This window comes from Zingiber officinale, chromosome 8B (assembly GCF_018446385.1).
Source record: "Zingiber officinale cultivar Zhangliang chromosome 8B, Zo_v1.1, whole genome shotgun sequence".
Taxonomy (NCBI): domain Eukaryota; kingdom Viridiplantae; phylum Streptophyta; class Magnoliopsida; order Zingiberales; family Zingiberaceae; genus Zingiber; species Zingiber officinale.
The window spans coordinates 66,661,925-66,681,647 of NC_056001.1; the positions used below are offsets into that span (position 1 = coordinate 66,661,925).

At 38.3% G+C, this 19,723-nt stretch overlaps 1 protein-coding gene across 4 annotated transcripts; it reads right to left on the reverse strand.

Moving 5' to 3' along the window:
• Positions 1–1,660: 1,660 nt before the first annotated feature.
• On the reverse strand, positions 1,661–10,020 carry LOC122015341 (nuclear transport factor 2-like). Of its 4 annotated transcripts, none has more exons than XM_042572179.1 (10): positions 9,777–10,020; positions 9,550–9,687; positions 9,198–9,438; positions 8,865–9,097; positions 7,490–7,664; positions 7,282–7,403; positions 7,119–7,184; positions 5,074–5,140; positions 4,459–4,729; positions 1,661–1,677 (listed from the first exon to the last, which is right to left on the reverse strand). In XM_042572179.1, the coding sequence occupies exons 1-9, from the start codon at positions 9,819–9,821 to the stop codon at positions 4,467–4,469; spliced, it is 1,350 nt and encodes a 449-aa protein (XP_042428113.1). In that variant the 5' UTR covers positions 9,822–10,020; the 3' UTR covers positions 1,661–1,677; positions 4,459–4,466. The 4 variants fall into 4 exon arrangements, with proteins under 4 accessions (XP_042428113.1, XP_042428112.1, XP_042428111.1 ...); XM_042572178.1 differs by lacking the exon at positions 1,661–1,677 and adding an exon at positions 4,218–4,325; XM_042572177.1 differs by lacking the exon at positions 1,661–1,677 and adding an exon at positions 4,218–4,328.
• Positions 10,021–19,723: the final 9,703 nt, after the last annotated feature.

Below are 19,723 nucleotides of genomic sequence, written 5' to 3' on the forward strand. Positions count from 1 at the left end.
AATTGATTTTTAAAAATAAAATATGAACACAAGTATATGCTAGAAATTAGTACAAAAATATTCATCTGGTTTTAAATCTTTGAAAAAGTTTTTAAAAAATATTTATTTATTTTTAAATAATAATAATAATAATTCCAGCTATAAAATGAGTCATCAATGGCTTTCAACATGGCAATCACGGCCACCACATAGATTTGCAAAATTTCTTGTCAAGTGACATGCTTTTCATGCTTCATCACACGTCTCCTGTGGACTACACACGCCAACTATACAATTTTTTTTCTTTTTCGTTTTTTTTCCATATCCAACCCTTTAAACCGATTAATCATAAAAATATCCAATCCGATCTCATAAAAATTTATGACCCATCATCAGAATAAATTAAAATTTATTCACTCAATATTTTTAAGTTTATCATCCTACAAGAAGAAAATCCTAATTAAATTAAAATTCAAATATTAGATATATGATTAAATTATCGTACAATTATATAAATAAAATAAGTTTACATTACTATAATATTATAATTACAATTTCTTATAATTTCATAGCTGACAAGACAAATCCATATTGTAATAAGTATAAAATTATAAATGCTATAACTGTGATAATAATTACGAAACCATAATGACTATAATATTTTAACAATTACAATTTTATAATTACTACAATAAAGATTTATCATATTCACACAACTTATCAATCATTTTAAGATTTAATAGGTTATAATAATATCAAATAGTATATATACGAGGGTAAGTAGGAAATGAATTAATGATTAAAACAAACTCATTTAATTTTTTGTTCGTCTTTTTCTGCTTTTTAGTGTTTTTGAAAATAATAATTTGGGTACGTCTTAACTTTTGTTTGTAATTTTACCCCTTTTTTTAATTAGGGCAATTTATCAGAAAGCAGTTCTAATTTTTCAAATTTACAAAAAATGCTACACACCATTTAGACCACTCGCAAGTCGATTTTAAAAATCGCATAATTAAGCCTTTCGAAGATATTTAGATCTAATAATTCTTAAACAACTGATTTCCATTCAAACAAATCCAACTTAGAATCACCAAAACCGAAAGGTAAAAATTCGAATGAATCTAAACTTGCAACGCAATCTGATATTAACGGGAGTGATGTTGAATTAGGGTTTGCTACAATACTTCACTTCGATCTTATCTGTGATTGTGGCATTATTTCTTCCAGTGGCACACATCAAGGAGTTGCTTTCTCGACATTTTGTTAGTTCTTATTGAATTTTCGATCCAGTCTGTCAATTAGGCAGCATGGCATTCTCATGTCGTGTAGGTCTCCTCTTGATTAGATTTATAATCAAACTTGGAGACATCTTCTCCCCTTTTTTTTTTCTTGCAATTAATGTCTTATAAATTTAAACATTTTGTGAAAATCAACATCATAGAGGTTCGACCAACACTGTGTATGATTTTTCGGATAGATCAGCTTATAAGCACAAGAACTTTGAGAGATCTTTGAGTTTGAGACTCACCTTCATCGAAAGATTGGGGATACAAAGGCTCAAAGTATGGTTGATTGACATCAAGGAAGGGTACAAAAGCTTAAAGTATGGTTGTAGATTGACGTCGAGGGAGCCCAACCGAGTAGGCTATACTAATATAAAGTAGATCTTTCTCTGAGTTCAAATGGTGGCATCAATAACTGTGGGACAAAGTGAGACAAATGACGTAACAAAAACTATTGAATCTTTTGACTTAAACAAAAACGTCTTAAACAATATTCTAAAGGCCTAATGATTCAATAGAATACCAAGAAAATAAACATCTTATTGATGAAAAAACAACCACCCTAAAATATCAACTAAATAACATCAGTAAGAGATAAAAATAAATTTCTCAAATCTCTATTGTTACACATCAACCCATCATCACTATTGGTCAACATAGTTGATCAAGTTTGGTCGACTAGGTCCCAAGGCATGATATCAAGATCCTTCCAAGCAATAAAAGGATCGACATCTCATGTTTCGTGGGGTTATAAAACTTAGAATCATAGTTCCTTATAAAGAGAACACCCTAAACATTCTCATCAGTTTTTAAAGAGTTTCTATCCATTCCTTATGTTAGAAGAACAGGAAAAACATCCTACGAAAACTCCTACGTCAAAACTATACTCAAAACCCACCTCCCTTAATCCTAGTTTACTTGTGACATTCTCTCAGCGCTTTAGTTGGACAACTCCAATACTCAACTAATATACAGAAAGAAAAAAAAATGATAAATCTAATTAGTCTCATTGACTAACTCTGGGATGACCAACCTAGCCCTACAAAATCTTTCCATAAACCATCAGGATAAATCAAAAAGTGCACGCGACGGACCTTTTAAAAGCTCAACATCCTTTGATTATATGTCTCATTTAAAGAAAAAAATTCTACAAATATACCATAACTAAAGATCAAACCACGAGAACTTGAGTAACAACCTGAATATCCTACCATAGCACCATAACCCCAAGACAACTAATATAGAGAGACTCTTTTCAAACAATATTTTTTTGCCTGTACACAAATCCAATAAATAAATAAGAATGAATTTGATCTTCGAAAGGAACTAGTATAGCAATATTCCTTCTAGTTCTCCTTGCCCAATGTGTCCATTGATGACCCATCCATCCAACCAACCAACCAACTTAGCTAACACAGTTTATTATCATTATTATAGCACACTTCTAATCTGGCGTTTCCAGCAGTAGTATTTATTTTAATTATTTTCTGAAAATAATAGCTAAATAATTAGGAAGAGAATCTGGTCAAGATCTAACAACCACAGTCCATGAATGAAATTGATGATGGCATGAACAGTTTTGGCCATGTCTCCCAACTCTCCTCATTGCCCAACTGTTCACCAATGACCCAAAGCAATTTATTAATCTCACACACCTGCCTTCCATGCATGTCCCAGAAAACTCCACACCCTCACCTAACAGCATAACATGCACTTCAATCATTGTTGTAAAGTTTAAACGAGACAGGAGAGAATAACAGGGACACGTGTCATATCTCCAATGGCTGGTGGGGTCATCCATACAACGATGGCAAATATGAATTGTTTCCAAATTTGAATCAGACTGGGTCGATGAAAGAGATGAAAATTTTAACGACAGATCTGGAAATCATTGTTGTTGACCGCTTATTATCTTTTACAGTATTCAAAATTTATTGAACGCTGTATTATGCAATGAATAACCATACATGCGATTTTATCTCAATCAAAATATATAAAATTCTGAGCGAGGCCTCCAGTACGCGACAAAATCATAGTGCCTGAACGTGACTTAGCCACCCCAACTCACTCAATCGCACGAGGTATGAAAACAAGATGAGCAACATATCAAAACTATATATATAATTTTGTTATGCTAAGGACCTTATGCCACATCCCATGCAAACCTAAATTTGTTTTGTGCTTAATACTATAACTAAACTCCTAAACCGAATGAAAGCTTAAAAAAATCACATTAGGCGCAAACAAGTCCGCACGAAGTAGTCTGCAACGTAACATGAGTGTGTGTGTGTATATATCCTATTGTTCATAATATTTCACTATTCATTTTTTGATAAAAATTGAGAATTGAAAAGTAAAAAAAATGCTTTTGAATAACAAAACTTATTGAGTTTCAAGAAAATATGTATATATATATATAATTTTTTATTGATAATTCACATCCTAAAATGATGCTATCCACTGTGCATTTTATTAAGGCGCATTGAAGGGAATTTTGAAGTGAAACAATTATCATGACACACACCAAAAAAACAAAGAAGCTACTTCGGCATAAAGGAAGAAAAAAAGAATAAAAACGCATTTTGGCAAAACCAACAAAAAAAAAAAAAAAATTCAAGAGGGCGCATTTTGGCAAAACCAACAAGAAAAAACAAAATTCAAGAGGGCGCATTTTGGCAAAACCAACAAGAAAAAACAAAATTCAAGAGGGTCATTCGATAAATTGCCTAGAATTCTTCTTCCATGAAAGAGGGGAATCCATATACCAAAAAAATGGAAATATGTTAGGTTGCAGCACCAAAAGAGTGACCGCACACACGACCATGAAAGGACAAATGTTTTCAAGGAAGAAAGATGTTGGCATAAAAAATTGCTCCTTAAAGTGCATAAAGAATTTTCGAAGTGATTTCAATCAGATTCAGCGACAATATGATCATAGCCAATAGCAAGAACTAGTTATCATAATCCATAAATTAGCTTGCAAATAGAATGAAAAATTACAAAATTATCATATAGTGAATGAGAGTGATAAAGCTAGTGATACCGAAAATTTTCACGTGCCTACTGCTGGTAAAAAAAAAAATGGAAAACAAAACTCTCAGACTCAGTAAGCTATTGAATCAATAGGAACAAATATACTCATTTAGGCATATATGCACCTAAAAACTAAGCTTAAGATCAAAATGGAAATGCAAACCTGATTGTTTAGTTTTTGGTAGGTACTCCAATCGCAAAGCTAGCATTGGTTCCGTGGCTACTTGAGGAGTTGATACGATCAACCCTCTTATAACTACCATCACTTGCACGGTTTTGATACCTTCCCCTACCACCACCTCGTCCTCCAAAATCAGGTGGGGTATCATAGTCGCCTCTTCCATAAGCCCTTCTGCCACTGAAGCTACTGCGCCCTCTGGTATCGTAGCGTAGCCCGCCCCCTCGACCAGATAAATATCTTCCTTGGTTACCAACTGCAGCAATCAAATTTTGGCATAAATAGAGAGCAAATCCATCCAGAGATGTCCATCAAGTTGAAATCATAAAGATAATAGCTAAGTACAACACACAGAAGAACAAGAAAATAAAGAATAACTTGCTCACTTTCTGATGACGACAACAAAAAAACAAAAGGGGAATTTTAAAACTGCTCATGAAAATATTCCAAGTGAAAAGAGAAAAAAAAAAATCAAAATATTTTCTTGCAAACCTGTGTCGCCTTTGCATGATAACTATTTTCATGGAAAAAATGTTCCATGAGAAGGTAACAATAACAATTACTGGCAAAGGCATGAAAAAAAATGTACACAACACTTACCTCGTGAATCTGTCGTCCTCTTTTCTTTCACATAAGCTGGTCGACCACCAATCATTATGGGCGAGGCCTACATCAGAAAATAATGGATTCAATATGTAGATTTATTGAAAAGTTTCCAGCAGTTTCACTTGAAATGGTCCAGTTGTAACCAATGATTAAAATACCGTTCCATGCCACCCGGCACTGACGGATTTTACCGTTCCGCCTCAGGAGCGAAACCGGCATAGGAGACAGGGTAATTTCGTGCATCATGGACAGATCACAGAACTTGAGAGGCAGAAGAATCGTGTAGCGTTGCGCAATAGAAGGATCACGCGTCGCAAATGGAAGGAATCACGACAAAAGGGGAGGCAGCGGCAAGGCGAGGCGGATAGGATTTCAATTTGACTTAAACTAGCAGGCGGCTTATAGGAGGCGACAGAGGCATACTGGAGGCTTCGAAGATGTCACAGGACTCCTCCGAAGCCGCTAAAGCGTTGGGACCAAGCACCCCGAAGGCGCGCCTTCAATCGCCAAAGTCATGGAGTTGTGGCGTCGCAGGCGCCACCAAAGGCGTTGCTCAAACATTTCCCAACTAGGTGTGATATTTCGAAGAAGATTTTATAAATCCTAATTAAATCATCCTAATAAAATATAAAAATATATTTAAAATTCAAAAAAATAAATAAATTTTATTAATTAATATTCTGAAAATTATGTTTACTATTTTAAATTTTATTTAAAAATTCTAAAAAATCTAAAAAATCACATTTATATTCTGATAATTTATTATTATTATTATTAAAATTGAAAATTTACAAATACATTAAAAACTAATTTAAAATTTTTAAATAATTTTATAATTATTTTTATAATTTTAAATTTAGTTTTTGAATTTTAAGAATTACTATTTTTTTAAAATATTTTTTATAAAATTTTAATAAGCATTATCTTATGCGAAAATATTAAATATACGTCTCAAAATATAAAATATCTTTAATAATCAAATATTAATATACATTTATATTTATATTTAAAAAATACCGAAACTATATCGACACGGCATGATACGATACCGATACAAGTTCCAATCTGGGACCGAAACCTCGGCACAGGTCGAGATTTTAAACCTTGGTTGTAACAAAGGTTTGATCGATTACAAAGCACATTGTTTACATAAAATCTGTGATCCAATATCATGATGCTGGTTGCTGGATCACACCAGCTATAATTGAGATGCAGACAACTGTTAAACTAGGATAAGACTATGATATGTAGCAAGATGTGTAGAAAATGTCAAGAAACAATTACAAGATTGTTCTAAATGCCAGTTAGACAGTCATCTAAAGACAATAGTCATCACTTATAGTAGAAGAAAGTTAAGACGAAATCAAAGTTGCTAGAAACCACAAAACAAGAAACAGCTTGAAGCATATGCACCACTTAGATATGTTATTAGTTTCAATGACAATTAAATGTTCAGGTAAATCCTACTCTTAGATTTGATTTAAACAACAAAATCATTGACGTTGTTAAATATCAACACTACTAGGTTCTTTATACTAATTCAATGAATCAGGTGTCAAATGGCCTTCAATAGCCTGATCAAGAGCCCAAATCCATTCTAATCCTTCTAGCATGGGTCCAGAGAACACAGTTTCTTATTGGCACTTCAAAGTTTAAAGTGTGATATATTCTAGTTGGTCTTAATGCCAATGAATAAAATACACAGAGCAAGCAACTCAATAGCAATAAATTAATATCAATAGATATCGACCATCTAACATGTAATAATGACAATTAATGACAATTGCTGTTTGTTTTTTTTATTACCTCAAGGTGTAGCCTAAAAATGACTCCCACACGACTTTAATAATACAAAACACTGAACCATTGTGGTCAAAAATTGACATGGATATTATGGTTGTTTGAAAAATCATAAGGGCAAGATAAATGGAGGCAAGGGAATGAAAGAGAAAAGAGAAGGTAACAACAGAAAATCAGAGTTTGAGCAACATCCAATTAATAAATAAAGTTGTGTCTCAACTTATCATGCTCAGAATTACCTCCAAAGACTTTTGGACAGCACTTGCCGTTTCAAATGTTACAAATCCATAACAGAAACCTTGTAGCTGTGGGCAATCAAAATGTAAATTAAAAAATAATGACAGATAAAAAAATTATAGGAGCCAGAAATTATATATTGAAGGCTTTTAAATAGAAAAGAACCTTGTGACTCCTAACTTGTATGCCATCTGGCATAATTGTACCAAATTTCTTGAACTCCTGTTCAAGTTGATCAGGCGTTGCATCCAATGGTAAACTTTTCACAAAAATGGAATGGCCATCAGCTAAAATAGATGCATATAAAGGATAAGCAAATCTTCTGAATACACCGATAAACTGTCAATTAAGCTAGAACATAGATCATTATTACCTTCTGCCTCAACAGCATTGCTAGATTCTTCATTAACAGAATTGGTGGTAGGTACATCATTTGCAGGAACTGCTGAAGGAGCAGTGGTTGCCTCGGATTCTAGTCTAACTGATGCTGACTTAGATAGCATGTGTGGTGGAATTGATGCCAGCGCACTATGTTTCATAACCTTGACCTGCATCCACATTCCATGTTATGGCAAGTAGACTTTTGTCATGATATAGCAAAGCCCGCGGGAATATAAAGTAAACATAAACACAAAACTAAAATGACATGCACATGTTTAAAGATAGCCAATAAATTCTGTAGTTCGTTGAATTGATTGTAATGGAAGGTGTTAATGTAGAGAGGGAGAGAGAAAAACATTTTAGTTAATGTAACTTGAATTGACCTAAAAGATTTGAATATTACTAGAAATGTAATCTCCGATAGAGTTCAACTTCAATCCATGTAGCCATCTCCAATTTGTTGAGGCTAACATGTTCAAAAAGATGGCAATGGCAGTTTGTCTGAAACATACAATTGGTAGAAAGACACATACAAGCCTTTCAAAAAAAAATGAATATTTAATAAGTTATTTTTTAGCAATATGTATTAGGTATTACTTTAAAAAAGAGAATGCAAAGTCAAAGCAATAACTATCATGCCAAATGAAAGAATACTCAACAAACATGGCCACCATAAACCAGATTAGCAGACATTAGTCTTATTTCCCAATTATCAAAAACCATGCTCCAACCATACAAAATTTGAGCAAATTCAGGACATATTTATTAAAATAAGTTTATGTATGTTGTTTCAGAAACATTACTGACATCCTGATTCGTTGTCTATGGTTATAAGCTCACAATTGAAAGGAAGAAAACACACTATTGGTGGTGTTTGTCCTTTTCATAGAAAATAGAAAGGGAATACAACAGTCATACCAAGATTTACATGGTTAAGTTTCCTATTATGACAATTTAACTTATAGTGTGTCATCAAGTTAATGCTCTTCTTATGAATCTATGATGCTAAGAGCTGAAACAAAATATGGACGCCAATTAGACTTCAGATAAAATGACCAACAGGTTGAATGCTAAATGGAGACTGCCACAGGATTGCCATTTAGCTTTAATAAGAATTATTAATGAAATGATTGCTGAGTGTTACATTAAAAATAAAGACCTACATAGATCATGTATTTACTTTCATTAATCAACAGTATTGCACCTATGATGAAAAGGCTATAGATTTAAGTTTCTGATCTAGAAAACTGATGGTTAAGAAAGAAATAGTATATGAATGATTTTAGAGAGAGAGAAAAACAAGCAAATGATTATGAAGAAAAAAGACAACCAAAAATCATGGTCATGTTTCTAAATTAGCAGCTCACAATTGAAGCATATGACTTTTTTGGCATGTCTTCTTGAGCAGTCACAGGAGTTGGTTCAACCACCACAGCATGGGAACTGTTTGGAACTTCATTAATCACCTCTTCTTTTGGCTCTTCGTGTTCCACAAACTGACCATCTTCTGGAGGATTATAGACTTCTCCACTGTTCAACTTATCGTCATCTTCCGAGGCAGTCTGGTCTAGGTCGTGTGGCCCTTGTTGTGGTGGGCAACCTGGAAGAAGAAAACAATGCATTTATATTTTGAAATGAACCAATAAAAAGTAGAGCAAGCCTTGAGACTTTTCAAGGTGCAGCAGCAGCAACACTATTACCCTGGTTCCCTTGCTGGTGTTCGTCCTCTTCAACAAACCTGAATATATCATTCAACACAAAGAAACCCTTATCCTGGGGTGCGAGAAAGAAAGACTGAGTGAAGCCTCTTTTGATACTGTCCACCTCCGAAAGGTACCCAGTCACAAGCACAGTCACCCCGCCACCAAGAGATTCTTGAGCATCCACCGTATTCGTCTCAGCTCTAACAGCACCCATCGACAATACCTTCTGATTGATCGCCTAAATCCCATTCATCGACAAGTTGAAATAAGATACCTTCAGTAGAAAGAACCAATCCATTCTAAAACGTAGGTACGAAAGACCAAACATTTAGGGTTTAAGAGCACCCACCTGAGTAGTGGTGACCAAACTCATCTCTCCGTTGGCATCCGGTCGGCTGAGCAAGCTGTTCTCCTGGTAGAACCGGTGCACCAGCTCCGGCGACTGCTGAAGGATGAGATAGTACTGCTGAACGAAGGCTTTGCCCACCTGATCCACCAGCCATTAGATCACAAACCGAAGACACAAAAAGCCGGAAAGCATCAAATGAAAGGGACATAGGGAGACGTATCCGCTACCACTTGAGCGGGAAGCGGGGATCTGTCGACGCTTGAGGCGGCCATTCGGCTAGAGCAGGAGATCCTCCGAACCCTGAAAGTAGATCCGAAGGGCGGACGAGGCGATGACGCAGGACGCTGTAGGATTGCGGTAGGATTGGTGATTGCCGCCTTTCCCTTCTAGGGTTTGGGTTTGGAGCTGAGGATCTAGAAAGGAATAGGGGCGGGCGAGGAAAAGACCGCCGTGCGAACCCCTCCGCGACCTCTAAATATCTCGTCGTTTATTATTATTGAATATATCTGCCAGATTATTGGTCACGTGAGATGCTCGTGCGATTCGCTCGCGCAAATATACGAGCAAGTCGTACACGTAATCCTACGTGGCAGCAACCCATAACGTTACGTGTAAAGCATCGGTCAACGTTGTGCGTGAGAATAGACTGGGTAAAATATTCTAACATATTTCGTATAGTAATTAAGTCTAAGTTGAATCAGAACTTAAAATGAATTAAATATTTAAAATCATTATTTGAATTTATTTGAAGTTTAATTTCAGTTTAGTACGTTTTGTTAGACTCGATTTGTAGGTAGAGGAAGATGAATAATTAGTCATACTTAGTTTGTTTATTTTGGTATTGTTGATTTATAGTGGAATAAACTTAAAACAATATTCACAATGTTAACACAAGGATTTATTTGATATATACCTCAAAAAAAGATAACTAATCCAAGGATCCACATACAACACGCTCTCCACTATGAAAAACATTCCTTTTCGGTAACTATCGAAAACGAAGAAGCCTTGTACAACCTCTCAATACAACACGAAGAAAATAAAAAGCGAATATAAAGAAAATCTTATAAGATGTACACAAATGAAACCTCTAGCTGGCTTCTTCTTCTTGTATGGAACGTCTCTTGACCTTAGAAGTCCAGCAACACTTTGCTCCAAGAAGTTTCAAGAACTGGCGAGATCACCTTAGAGAATCATAAGAAGAGGAAGTGGAGAATCGCTAAGGAAGAAAGCTCACCGTGGCTTTTTTACTGTGTCTTCATTCGCAATGGTCATATCTCAATCGATTGATCACTGGATTGAGGAGGCTTAAATTGATCGGTTGATTGATTCAAAGCGCCTTTGTGCTTTGCTAGAAACGGCCTGAATCGATCACTCGATCGATTTAGCCTTTCTCGCGTCGCACGAGAATTCCAGCCATCAATCGATCGATTGGGTTGCATTCTGTACTTGCGATAAAGGCTCTCAATCGATCGACCGATTGATTGGGATGTTGTTTATCGCAACACTCTCCCAATCAATTGGTTGATCAATTGATCACCCTTGACTTGATTAACTCAAGCTCAATGGTTCTCAAATCCAACATCCGATCAACCGTGACATGTTGGAATTCCTCATGCCTAGCATCCGGTCAACCTTGACCTGTTGAGACTTCTTCACCAAGTGTTCGGTCAATCCTTTGACCCACATGAACTTTTCTCCTTGTGCCAGTGATCGGTCAACCTTGACCCACTTGGACTTACCGTCTCGTGCCAAGTGTCCAATCCTCTATAGGTCACTTGGACTTCCTATAGGGACCGATGTGCCCGCTAGAGGGGGTGAATAGCGTCTCGTTGCGCGCTCGTTGGTTGCGTCGTCTTGATGATATGCAGCGGAAAGAAAGACACAACAAATCAAAACGCTAACACATAGGTTTTACTTGGTATCCACCTCAAGAAGAGGTGACTAATCCAAAGATCCACACACCGACTCACTCCTCCACTATGAAATACTCCTTCTCGGTCACAACTGGAGGCGGAGAAGCCTCGTACAAACACACACAACACTACAACACTCACACAAGAAGAGAATACAAGAATACAACTGAAATACGCTCTTCTTCTTGCTTACTTGTTTCTTGTTGTTGTTGCCTCTTGAATCATGGAGATGCACTCCAAGAACCCTCAAGAACTGGCAAGAATCTCGGAGGATATCGCAGGTGAAAATCGTAGAAAACCGTAGGAGAAGAACACAAAGTTTTGCTGAGAAAACGCTCCGCCAAGGCTTTAAACAGTGCTCTCAATCGATCCAATCATTCCCCAATCGATTACCACGTCAGCACAGCTCCATCGCAGCCGTCCATCACCTACATCCTGCCCAACGGTCAAATCCCAATTGATTGACCGATCGATTGGGAACATCTGAATCGATCGGTGGATCGATTCAGAAGCTTTCTGTGTTCTCGCGATTGCGCGAGAACTCCCCTGTCCAATCGATCGGTTGATCGATCGGCAACTCCCAATCGATCGCCCGATCGATTGGGAAGGCCTCTATGCTCGCGAATTAAGGTCCCAATCGATCGACCAATCGATTGGATCATTCCTTCCTTCGCAGCACACTCCAATCGATCCACTGATCGATTGACTAGCCTGAACTTGACTCAAACTCAAGTCCAAAATCTCCAACCCAACTCCTGGTCAACCGTGACCTGTTGGATCTCCATGCCTAGCATTTGACCACACCCGACAAACCTCGAACTAGCCTTCTAGCCTCCTCCATCAGCCTTGCGTCCCTCGGATATCTCCCCATCCTTCACGCCTTGCCTTCAAGAGCTTCCTTCGGCCTCATCCTAGTTGTCGAGTTCTCCTTGCTAAGTCACACTAGGACTTACCTTGCCAAAACCACATGCTTGGACTTACAACCTTTGCCAAGATCACACTTGGACTTTCCAATTGCCTGGCTTCTCACCAGGACTTTCTCCTTTGCCAAGATCACACTTGGACTTTCCAATTGTCTGGCTCCTCACCAGGACTTTCTCCTTTACCAAGATCACACTTGGACTTTTCAATTGTCTGGCTCCTCACTAGGACTTTCCAATTGCCTGGCTCCTCACCAGGACTTTCTCCTGCCTAGCTCCTCACTAGGACTTTACCACTACCTAACTTCCAGTTAGGACTTCCAGACGCCTAACCTCCAGTTAGGACTTACCCAGTCAAGTCTCCTGTCATCCCTGACCTACTTGACTTGTCTTCTTATCAGCCTGGTCAACCCTTTGACCATCTCCATAATCGGATGATTGCTCCAGCAATCTCCTTATATTGTCAAACATCAAAACTCAAATCCTGACTCAAGATTGACTCAACTCAAGCTTAGTTAAACTGATCAACCTTGACCTAGGGAAATTGCCCCAATAATCTCCCCCTTTTTGATATTTGACAATACCTCTAAGTTAGGCTAAATCTCATAGCCTTAACCTCTTCTTTATCACAAGGTTAAACCACATAGTCTTAACCTCTTCTTTATCACAAGGCTAAATCTCATAGTCTTACCTCTTCTTCATCACAAGGCTAAATCTCATAGCCTTAACTTTTCTTTATACCACGGCTAAGTCTCATAGTCTTAAATTCTTCTTTACACCAAAGCTAAATCTCATAGCCTTACCTCCATGATAAAGCATGAATGAAGGTTTCCTTCATTCTCTCCCTTTCCTAGAGGGCAAACTCCCCCTGCTTAAGATGAAGGTCTAACTTAACCTCCAATTCTCCCCCTTTGTCACACATCAAAAACAGACAACAAACTCCTCTCCATAAGAGTTAACTCTACGTTGTTTACAACCTCACATGTTGTTAACAACTCTATAATGAAGATCTCATTCTCATATTCTTCATTGCCGCCAAAGCTCTCCCTTGAGCTCTACTTCACTTCACAATGCTCATCCTAGAGCATGCATCAACTTCCCAATGAAACTCCCATTCATTGTATTCAATGCTCCCAATTGAGCAGTAATCTTCTTCTCAATGCTCATCCAAGAGCATTTCTCACTCTACCAATGAAGGTCTGATCCCCTTCATTAACCCAATGCTCCCCCTTGAGCAGTAATCTACTCCACAATGCTCATCCGAGAGCATTTATCATCCTAGCAATGAAGATAACCAATCTTCCATTGCTCCCCAATACTCGACCCTGAGTATTAATTCATCACGAAGGGTTAACCCCCTTCCAAGGTCTTTGAAAAGATTTTCATGTTTTCAAAGAGTAACTCCCCCTTAAAACATGGTCAAACTTCTATTATTGCACCAACAATGACTTGGGGTTCCTAAATAATTAGGAAAACCAAAACTCAAAGTTTTGAGGTTCAAAATTCAATAATGAAACTAAATCTCAACCTAAACTTCACTTAAGTCGATATTAACCAAACCATGCTTGTTTTCATCATGAAAACTCCCCCTAAGTATATACAAATATATTCCAAAGGGTTAGGAATGGTTAATGACCCTTGAAAACCAAAACTTGAAGTTCTAAGGTTCCAAAATTCAGAATTGAAACTAAACCTTATTCTAAACTTCACTTTGGTTTCTCTTAACCAATCTATACTTGTTTTCATCATGAAAAACTCTCCCTAAACGTATACAAATGTATTCCAAGGGGTTTGGAGTGGTTAATGGGACTTGAAGTGACTTGAAGTACTAAAATCAGGCTTTTTCAGCCAAAAACAGACTTCCCAATCAATTGAAGTTGGGACTCAATCAATTGAAATCACTTCAATCGATCCATTGATCGATTCCGCAAGCTACTGCTCGCAGAAATTCCCTCTGAATCGATCGACTCATCGATCCAGACTGGGTCAATCGATCGGCTGATCGATTCACTACCCTTCTGTTCGCGGGAATTGGCTTCCCAATCGATCGGCTGATCGATTTAACCCAATCCAATCGATCGGCTGATCGATTGGGTTTCTGATTTCTCTGAAATCCAATTTCAGCGAAATTCAGAAACTCCCAAAAAATTCTACAAAAATCTAAAAAATTATGAAACTTCATGTAGACATTATTTAGGGTATACTTTATTAAGAAACAATAGTTTTCTATGAAAATACTTCCTATTTACAAAGATTGACACAAATTTGAAAACCCTTGAAAACTTCAATGTTTTCTCCTAGTTTGTGTCTAACTTTCTAATGATGATTACTATCAAAAGATAGTCTTCACCAAGGTTTTCCAAAAGCCTTTTAAAATCATTTTCAAAATCAATATCCAACCATGTTCTTTAGGCTCAATGCACATGACTTGTACATTAGCTTTCCCAATGATTGGAAGACACATAACTATGTGTTTTGATGGACCTAAAACTCACCAAGATGCACTAAATCAACATCTTGAGTTTTGTTCACCATCCTAATATTTCACTTATATCTAACGTGTATTAAAGCACATACAAGTCAGTAGTCACCTTATAGTTTTTGTGAGATGTATATTTGGTTTTGCCATAAACTAAGAGATCATGCATATCTATCTAGGCATTATAAGACTTATGATCATTCACCTAGAATGTCATTTGGTACAATCCCACTAATTGGGATATTTACCATTCATGATAAATGTCTTTTATCCTTAATTACAAGGAAATTGACATAATGCATGATGATCAATGGCATACATCAAAATAAGCAATTTTCATGCTATAGCTACATGATATATGTATGACATGACATGATATTTTTATGTTTTTCATAATAAAATGAATGCAATACATGATGTCATGACATATAATATGCAATCAATTATGACATTTTAGCATAAATAAAATATACCTAGATAATGTTGGGGTTGCAAGGTTGCAAACATAGTCCCATATTGAAAACACATGGAAAAGATCATGGGTTTATAAGAAAAAGATATCTCCATTGGCATGAGGCCTTTTGGGTAGAGCCCAAGAGCAAAACCATGAGGGCTTAGGCCCAAAGTGGACAATATCATGTCATTGTAGAGATATCTAAATTCTTTACGATCTTACAGATAATCTATCTAAGTATCCTTAAATCTTAGCTAAAACCTTAAAATTAAGTCTAGATTGCTTATCTCTTGAAGGAATGTCAAACCCCAACTTGGCATTTCTTTTACCTTTTTTTTTATTTGTGTCAATTGAAATTAAAAATTCAATCCTCAAATATTTGTTTGGCACATATTACTCTCTTTAAGGATCAAACATTTAGATTGAGACTTAATTTTGCTCTTAATCTCTTAAGAACATACTAATATCTCAACTAGATATTTCTTATCCTTTCTCCAAGTGTGCCAACTTACCTTTGACGTGATTCCTCAAGGTTTGACACAACTTACTCTTCCAAAGAGTAATTAATTTGATTAAGGTTTAAATTTTCCCTTAACCCCTCAATAGAATATCAAATTTCCAACTTGGTATTTCTTTTTGCATTTGTGTCATTTTAAATTAAACAAATTCCTCAAAGTATGGCACATTTTACTCTTTCAAAGAGTAAATGAAATCAAATTAAGGCTTAGATCCGCCTTTAACCTTCTAAGAAAATGTCAAAACCCCAACTTGGCATTTCTTATCCTTTTCTAAATGTGTCAATTTAAATTAAGTTCAAATCCTCAAAGTTTGACACATTTTACTCTTTCAAAGAGTAAACATCTTACATTAGGACCTAGATTTTCCTTTAATTACTAAAAAGATACTGGTGTCGGCATTTTTACATGTCACGAGGCACTCCAAATTAATAAAAATTGTAACCCATTTAAGCTAAAGAAAGTATGTGTAGTAAGGAGTTCCCATGTTGTATTTTTCCAAGGATAACTAGTATATGTGTGCAACTCTAGAATTGGTTCCAATCAAATTATTACATCAACAAGATCAATTAAACTTTTTCATTTAACTCACAATTCAAATTAATCTTATCTAATAAAATCAAGAACAGAGTCAAGAAAGGTCAACCTCATTTTAACATGATTTTATTCCATCTCATCAATGTTGGTGCAATTTCCAGTAGGTCAAGGTTGACCTAGTTGACCAAGCGTAAACCTTGGTCATGGTTTCGATGTTTGACAATACAGAAAGATATGTAGACATGGATAATGCAGGTGCAGTTGTCCATGCGGAGAGATACTGATCAGGGTCTGATCAGGTTGGATGAAGAAGAGTCAAGTAGGTCAAGGTTGACCGGATACTTGACTGGGAAGTCCTAACTGGGATGTCAGGCAGTTCGGAAAGTCCTGGTGAGTGAAGCTAGGCAGTCGGGAAGTCCTGGTGAGTGAAGCCAAGCAGTTCGAAAAGTCCTGGTGAGTGAAGCCAAGCAGTCGGGAAGTCCTGGTGAGTGAAGCCAGGCAGGGGAAAGACCTAGTGAGTGAAGCTAGGCAGTTCGGAAGTCCTGATGAGTGAAGCCAGGCAAGGGGAATCCAGATGGGTCAAGGTTGACCAGACATCTGGTGAAAAGTCCAAGTATGGAGACTTGGCACGGGTAAAGTCCAAGTATGGAGACTTGGCACGGAAAAGTCCAAGCAGGGAGCTTGGCACGGGAAAAGCCCAAGTATGGAGACTTGGCACGGGAAAAGTCCAAGTATGGAAGCTTGGCATGCGAAGTCGGAGAGGGCTCGGTAGCTCGTTCTCCGGACTAGGTCAGAGAGGGCTCGGTAGCTCATTCTCTGGACCGGATGGAGTCGGAGAGGGCTCGGTAGCTCGTTCTCCGGACTAGGTCAGAGAGGGCTTGGTAGCTCGTTCTCTGGACCGGATGGAGTCGGAGAGGGCTCGGTAGCTCGTTCTCCGGACTAGATCAGAGAGGGCTTGGTAGCTCGTTCTCTGGACCGGATGGAGTCGGAGAGGGCTCGGTAGCTCGTTCTCCAGACTAGGTCAGAGAAGGCTCGGTAGCTCGTTCTCCAGACTAGGTCAGAGAAGGCTCGGTAGCTCGTTCTCTGGACCGGACGAAGTCGGAGAGGGCTCGGTAGCTCGTTCTCAGGACCAAGTAGGGTTTAGGGTTGGGAGCTCTAAACCTGGATCGGTCTGGTGACCGATCCAGTGATACGCTGGGTTATCTGATCGGTCTGGTGACCGATCAGTAACCAAACAGAAGCATTCTGTTGCTTATCTGATCGGTCAGCAGACCGATCAGTGATCGATCAGAAGGAGATCACCTTCGGGAGGGAAAGGTCCTGATCGGTCATGGGACCGATCAGGGAAGGACCTGATCGGTCCACATGACCGATCAGGGAAGGGCCTGATCGGTCTTGTGACCGATCAGGACCCTTGTGGACCGATCAGGATGAAGCCTGATCGGTCCACGTCCTAGCCGTTGCGTAGCAACGGCTAGTTTCTTCTGTGTCTTCTTCGCAGGTTATAAAAGGGGTTGAGGAGCTACTGTTCCAAAGTGTTACTTCTTCCTTCTTGCCCCTGCTTCTTGCTGCACTTGAGCTTTGCTGAGCTCTCTGATTCGTGAAGCTTCGTGTGAGCTTCCCCGGCTGGTCAGCTGCTGCTGTTCTTCCGTGAAGTTGCTGCTTCGACAACGGAAACCAGTCGAAGGCAAGCAAGGTGTTTTACATTCATATTGTTTGTATTTCTTGCTGTATTTCTATCTTGTTGTTGCAAGTTATTGTGGCGAGGTTTCTCCACCCAGAAGGAGTTATTATTAGCCGGTTTTCCGGGGTCTCATCCACCGACGAATTGATAGGCTTCGTCCACCTTATGGACACGCCGAGGAGTAGGAGTATCATCTCCGAACCTCGTTACATCGACGAGTTTGAGGTTTGCTATTCTCCGTTGTCGTTTCTTTTGTTTATTTCCGCTGCGCTAACCCTAATCGTAGGAAGAAATGCGAAGATTTGGGGTCGGCTATTCACACCCCCCTCTCTAGCCGCGATCATCGATCCTAACAAGTGGTATCAGAGCAAGGTCGCTCTTCGTCGGATTAACACCCGAGGGAGCACAAGCTAGAGATGGATCAACTCGGAGAGGACATCACGATTCCACCCTTCTACGATCGCGACGACTTCGCGTTTTGGAAGGTAAGAATGAAATATTTTCTTATGACTAATCTTGAGAATTGGAGGTGTGTGCAAGTAGGTTTCACTCCTCCGGAGGATGAAGAAGGAAAACCTCTCAAGAAGAAGGGGTGGACGAAGGAGCAAATCCACCAATCAACCATCAACGATGAGGTAACGAAAATCATTGAATTTTCTTTACCTAATGATGTTTTGTGTAGGATAGGTGGATATAACGATGCCAAGGAGTTGTGGAATAACTTGGCAAAGCTCCATGAGGAGAACTCCACTTCAAGTCATGAAGAGGAGTCAAGTGAGCCAAGGAGCTCATTTCATGGAGGAATGGATTTAGAAGTTGAGGGTCACCCAACATCTAAAGAAGAAGAGGAGGAGAGTTCTTCTTCAAGTTCGGAGCAAGAAGAAGAAGCGTCTACCTCCGGAAGGGATGAAGAAGAGAGCTCTCATCCACTCTCAAACCTAGGTAACTCAAGCATTTCAATTTCAAATAAATTACACATAATGTGCTTTGAGTGTAGGGAATTTGGACACTACAAGAGTAAATGTCCAAAGAGGGTTAGGAAGACTCCACCGGCGCCAAAGATCAAGGAAGCCGGAGTCCCGATACGCAAGAGCAAGGAGCACGTGGTGTGCTTCCAATGCAAGCGAAGGGGACATTATCGGAGCCAATGTCCGAGGGGGAGGCAACCTCACAAGGACAAGAAACCAAGCACATCGATAGGGGGAGCTAAGGCAAACCCTAAGGTAACCTTTAAGGCTCATTATCGCAATTCTAATAAGATGCATGCTAGTAGTTTGATTGCAATTGATAACAATGGTAAGCATGATAATTATAGAAATCGATACACATGCTTAGGTGCCAAACATGTGAGCCTAGATAAGGATAACACTAGAAATACCAACCCTAGGATTAGTTCATCTAAGGTTAGGGAGAACCTAGGTAGAAACCCCAAAACAACTAGACACATGCCTAGGAATACCTCAAAGAAAAATGAAAAATTAAAAATTGAGGTATTAGAGAAGGAGAATCAAGTCTTGATGTCAAGACTTGATACTTTGGAAAAGGCTCTTAAGAACTTGGAGAAGTCATCTCTAGGGTTTAAGGGTCAAAAACCAATGTCCAAGGACAAGAAAGGTTTGGGTCACAAACCTAAGTCCCAAATGGTCAAGCCCACTTATCACAATGTTCC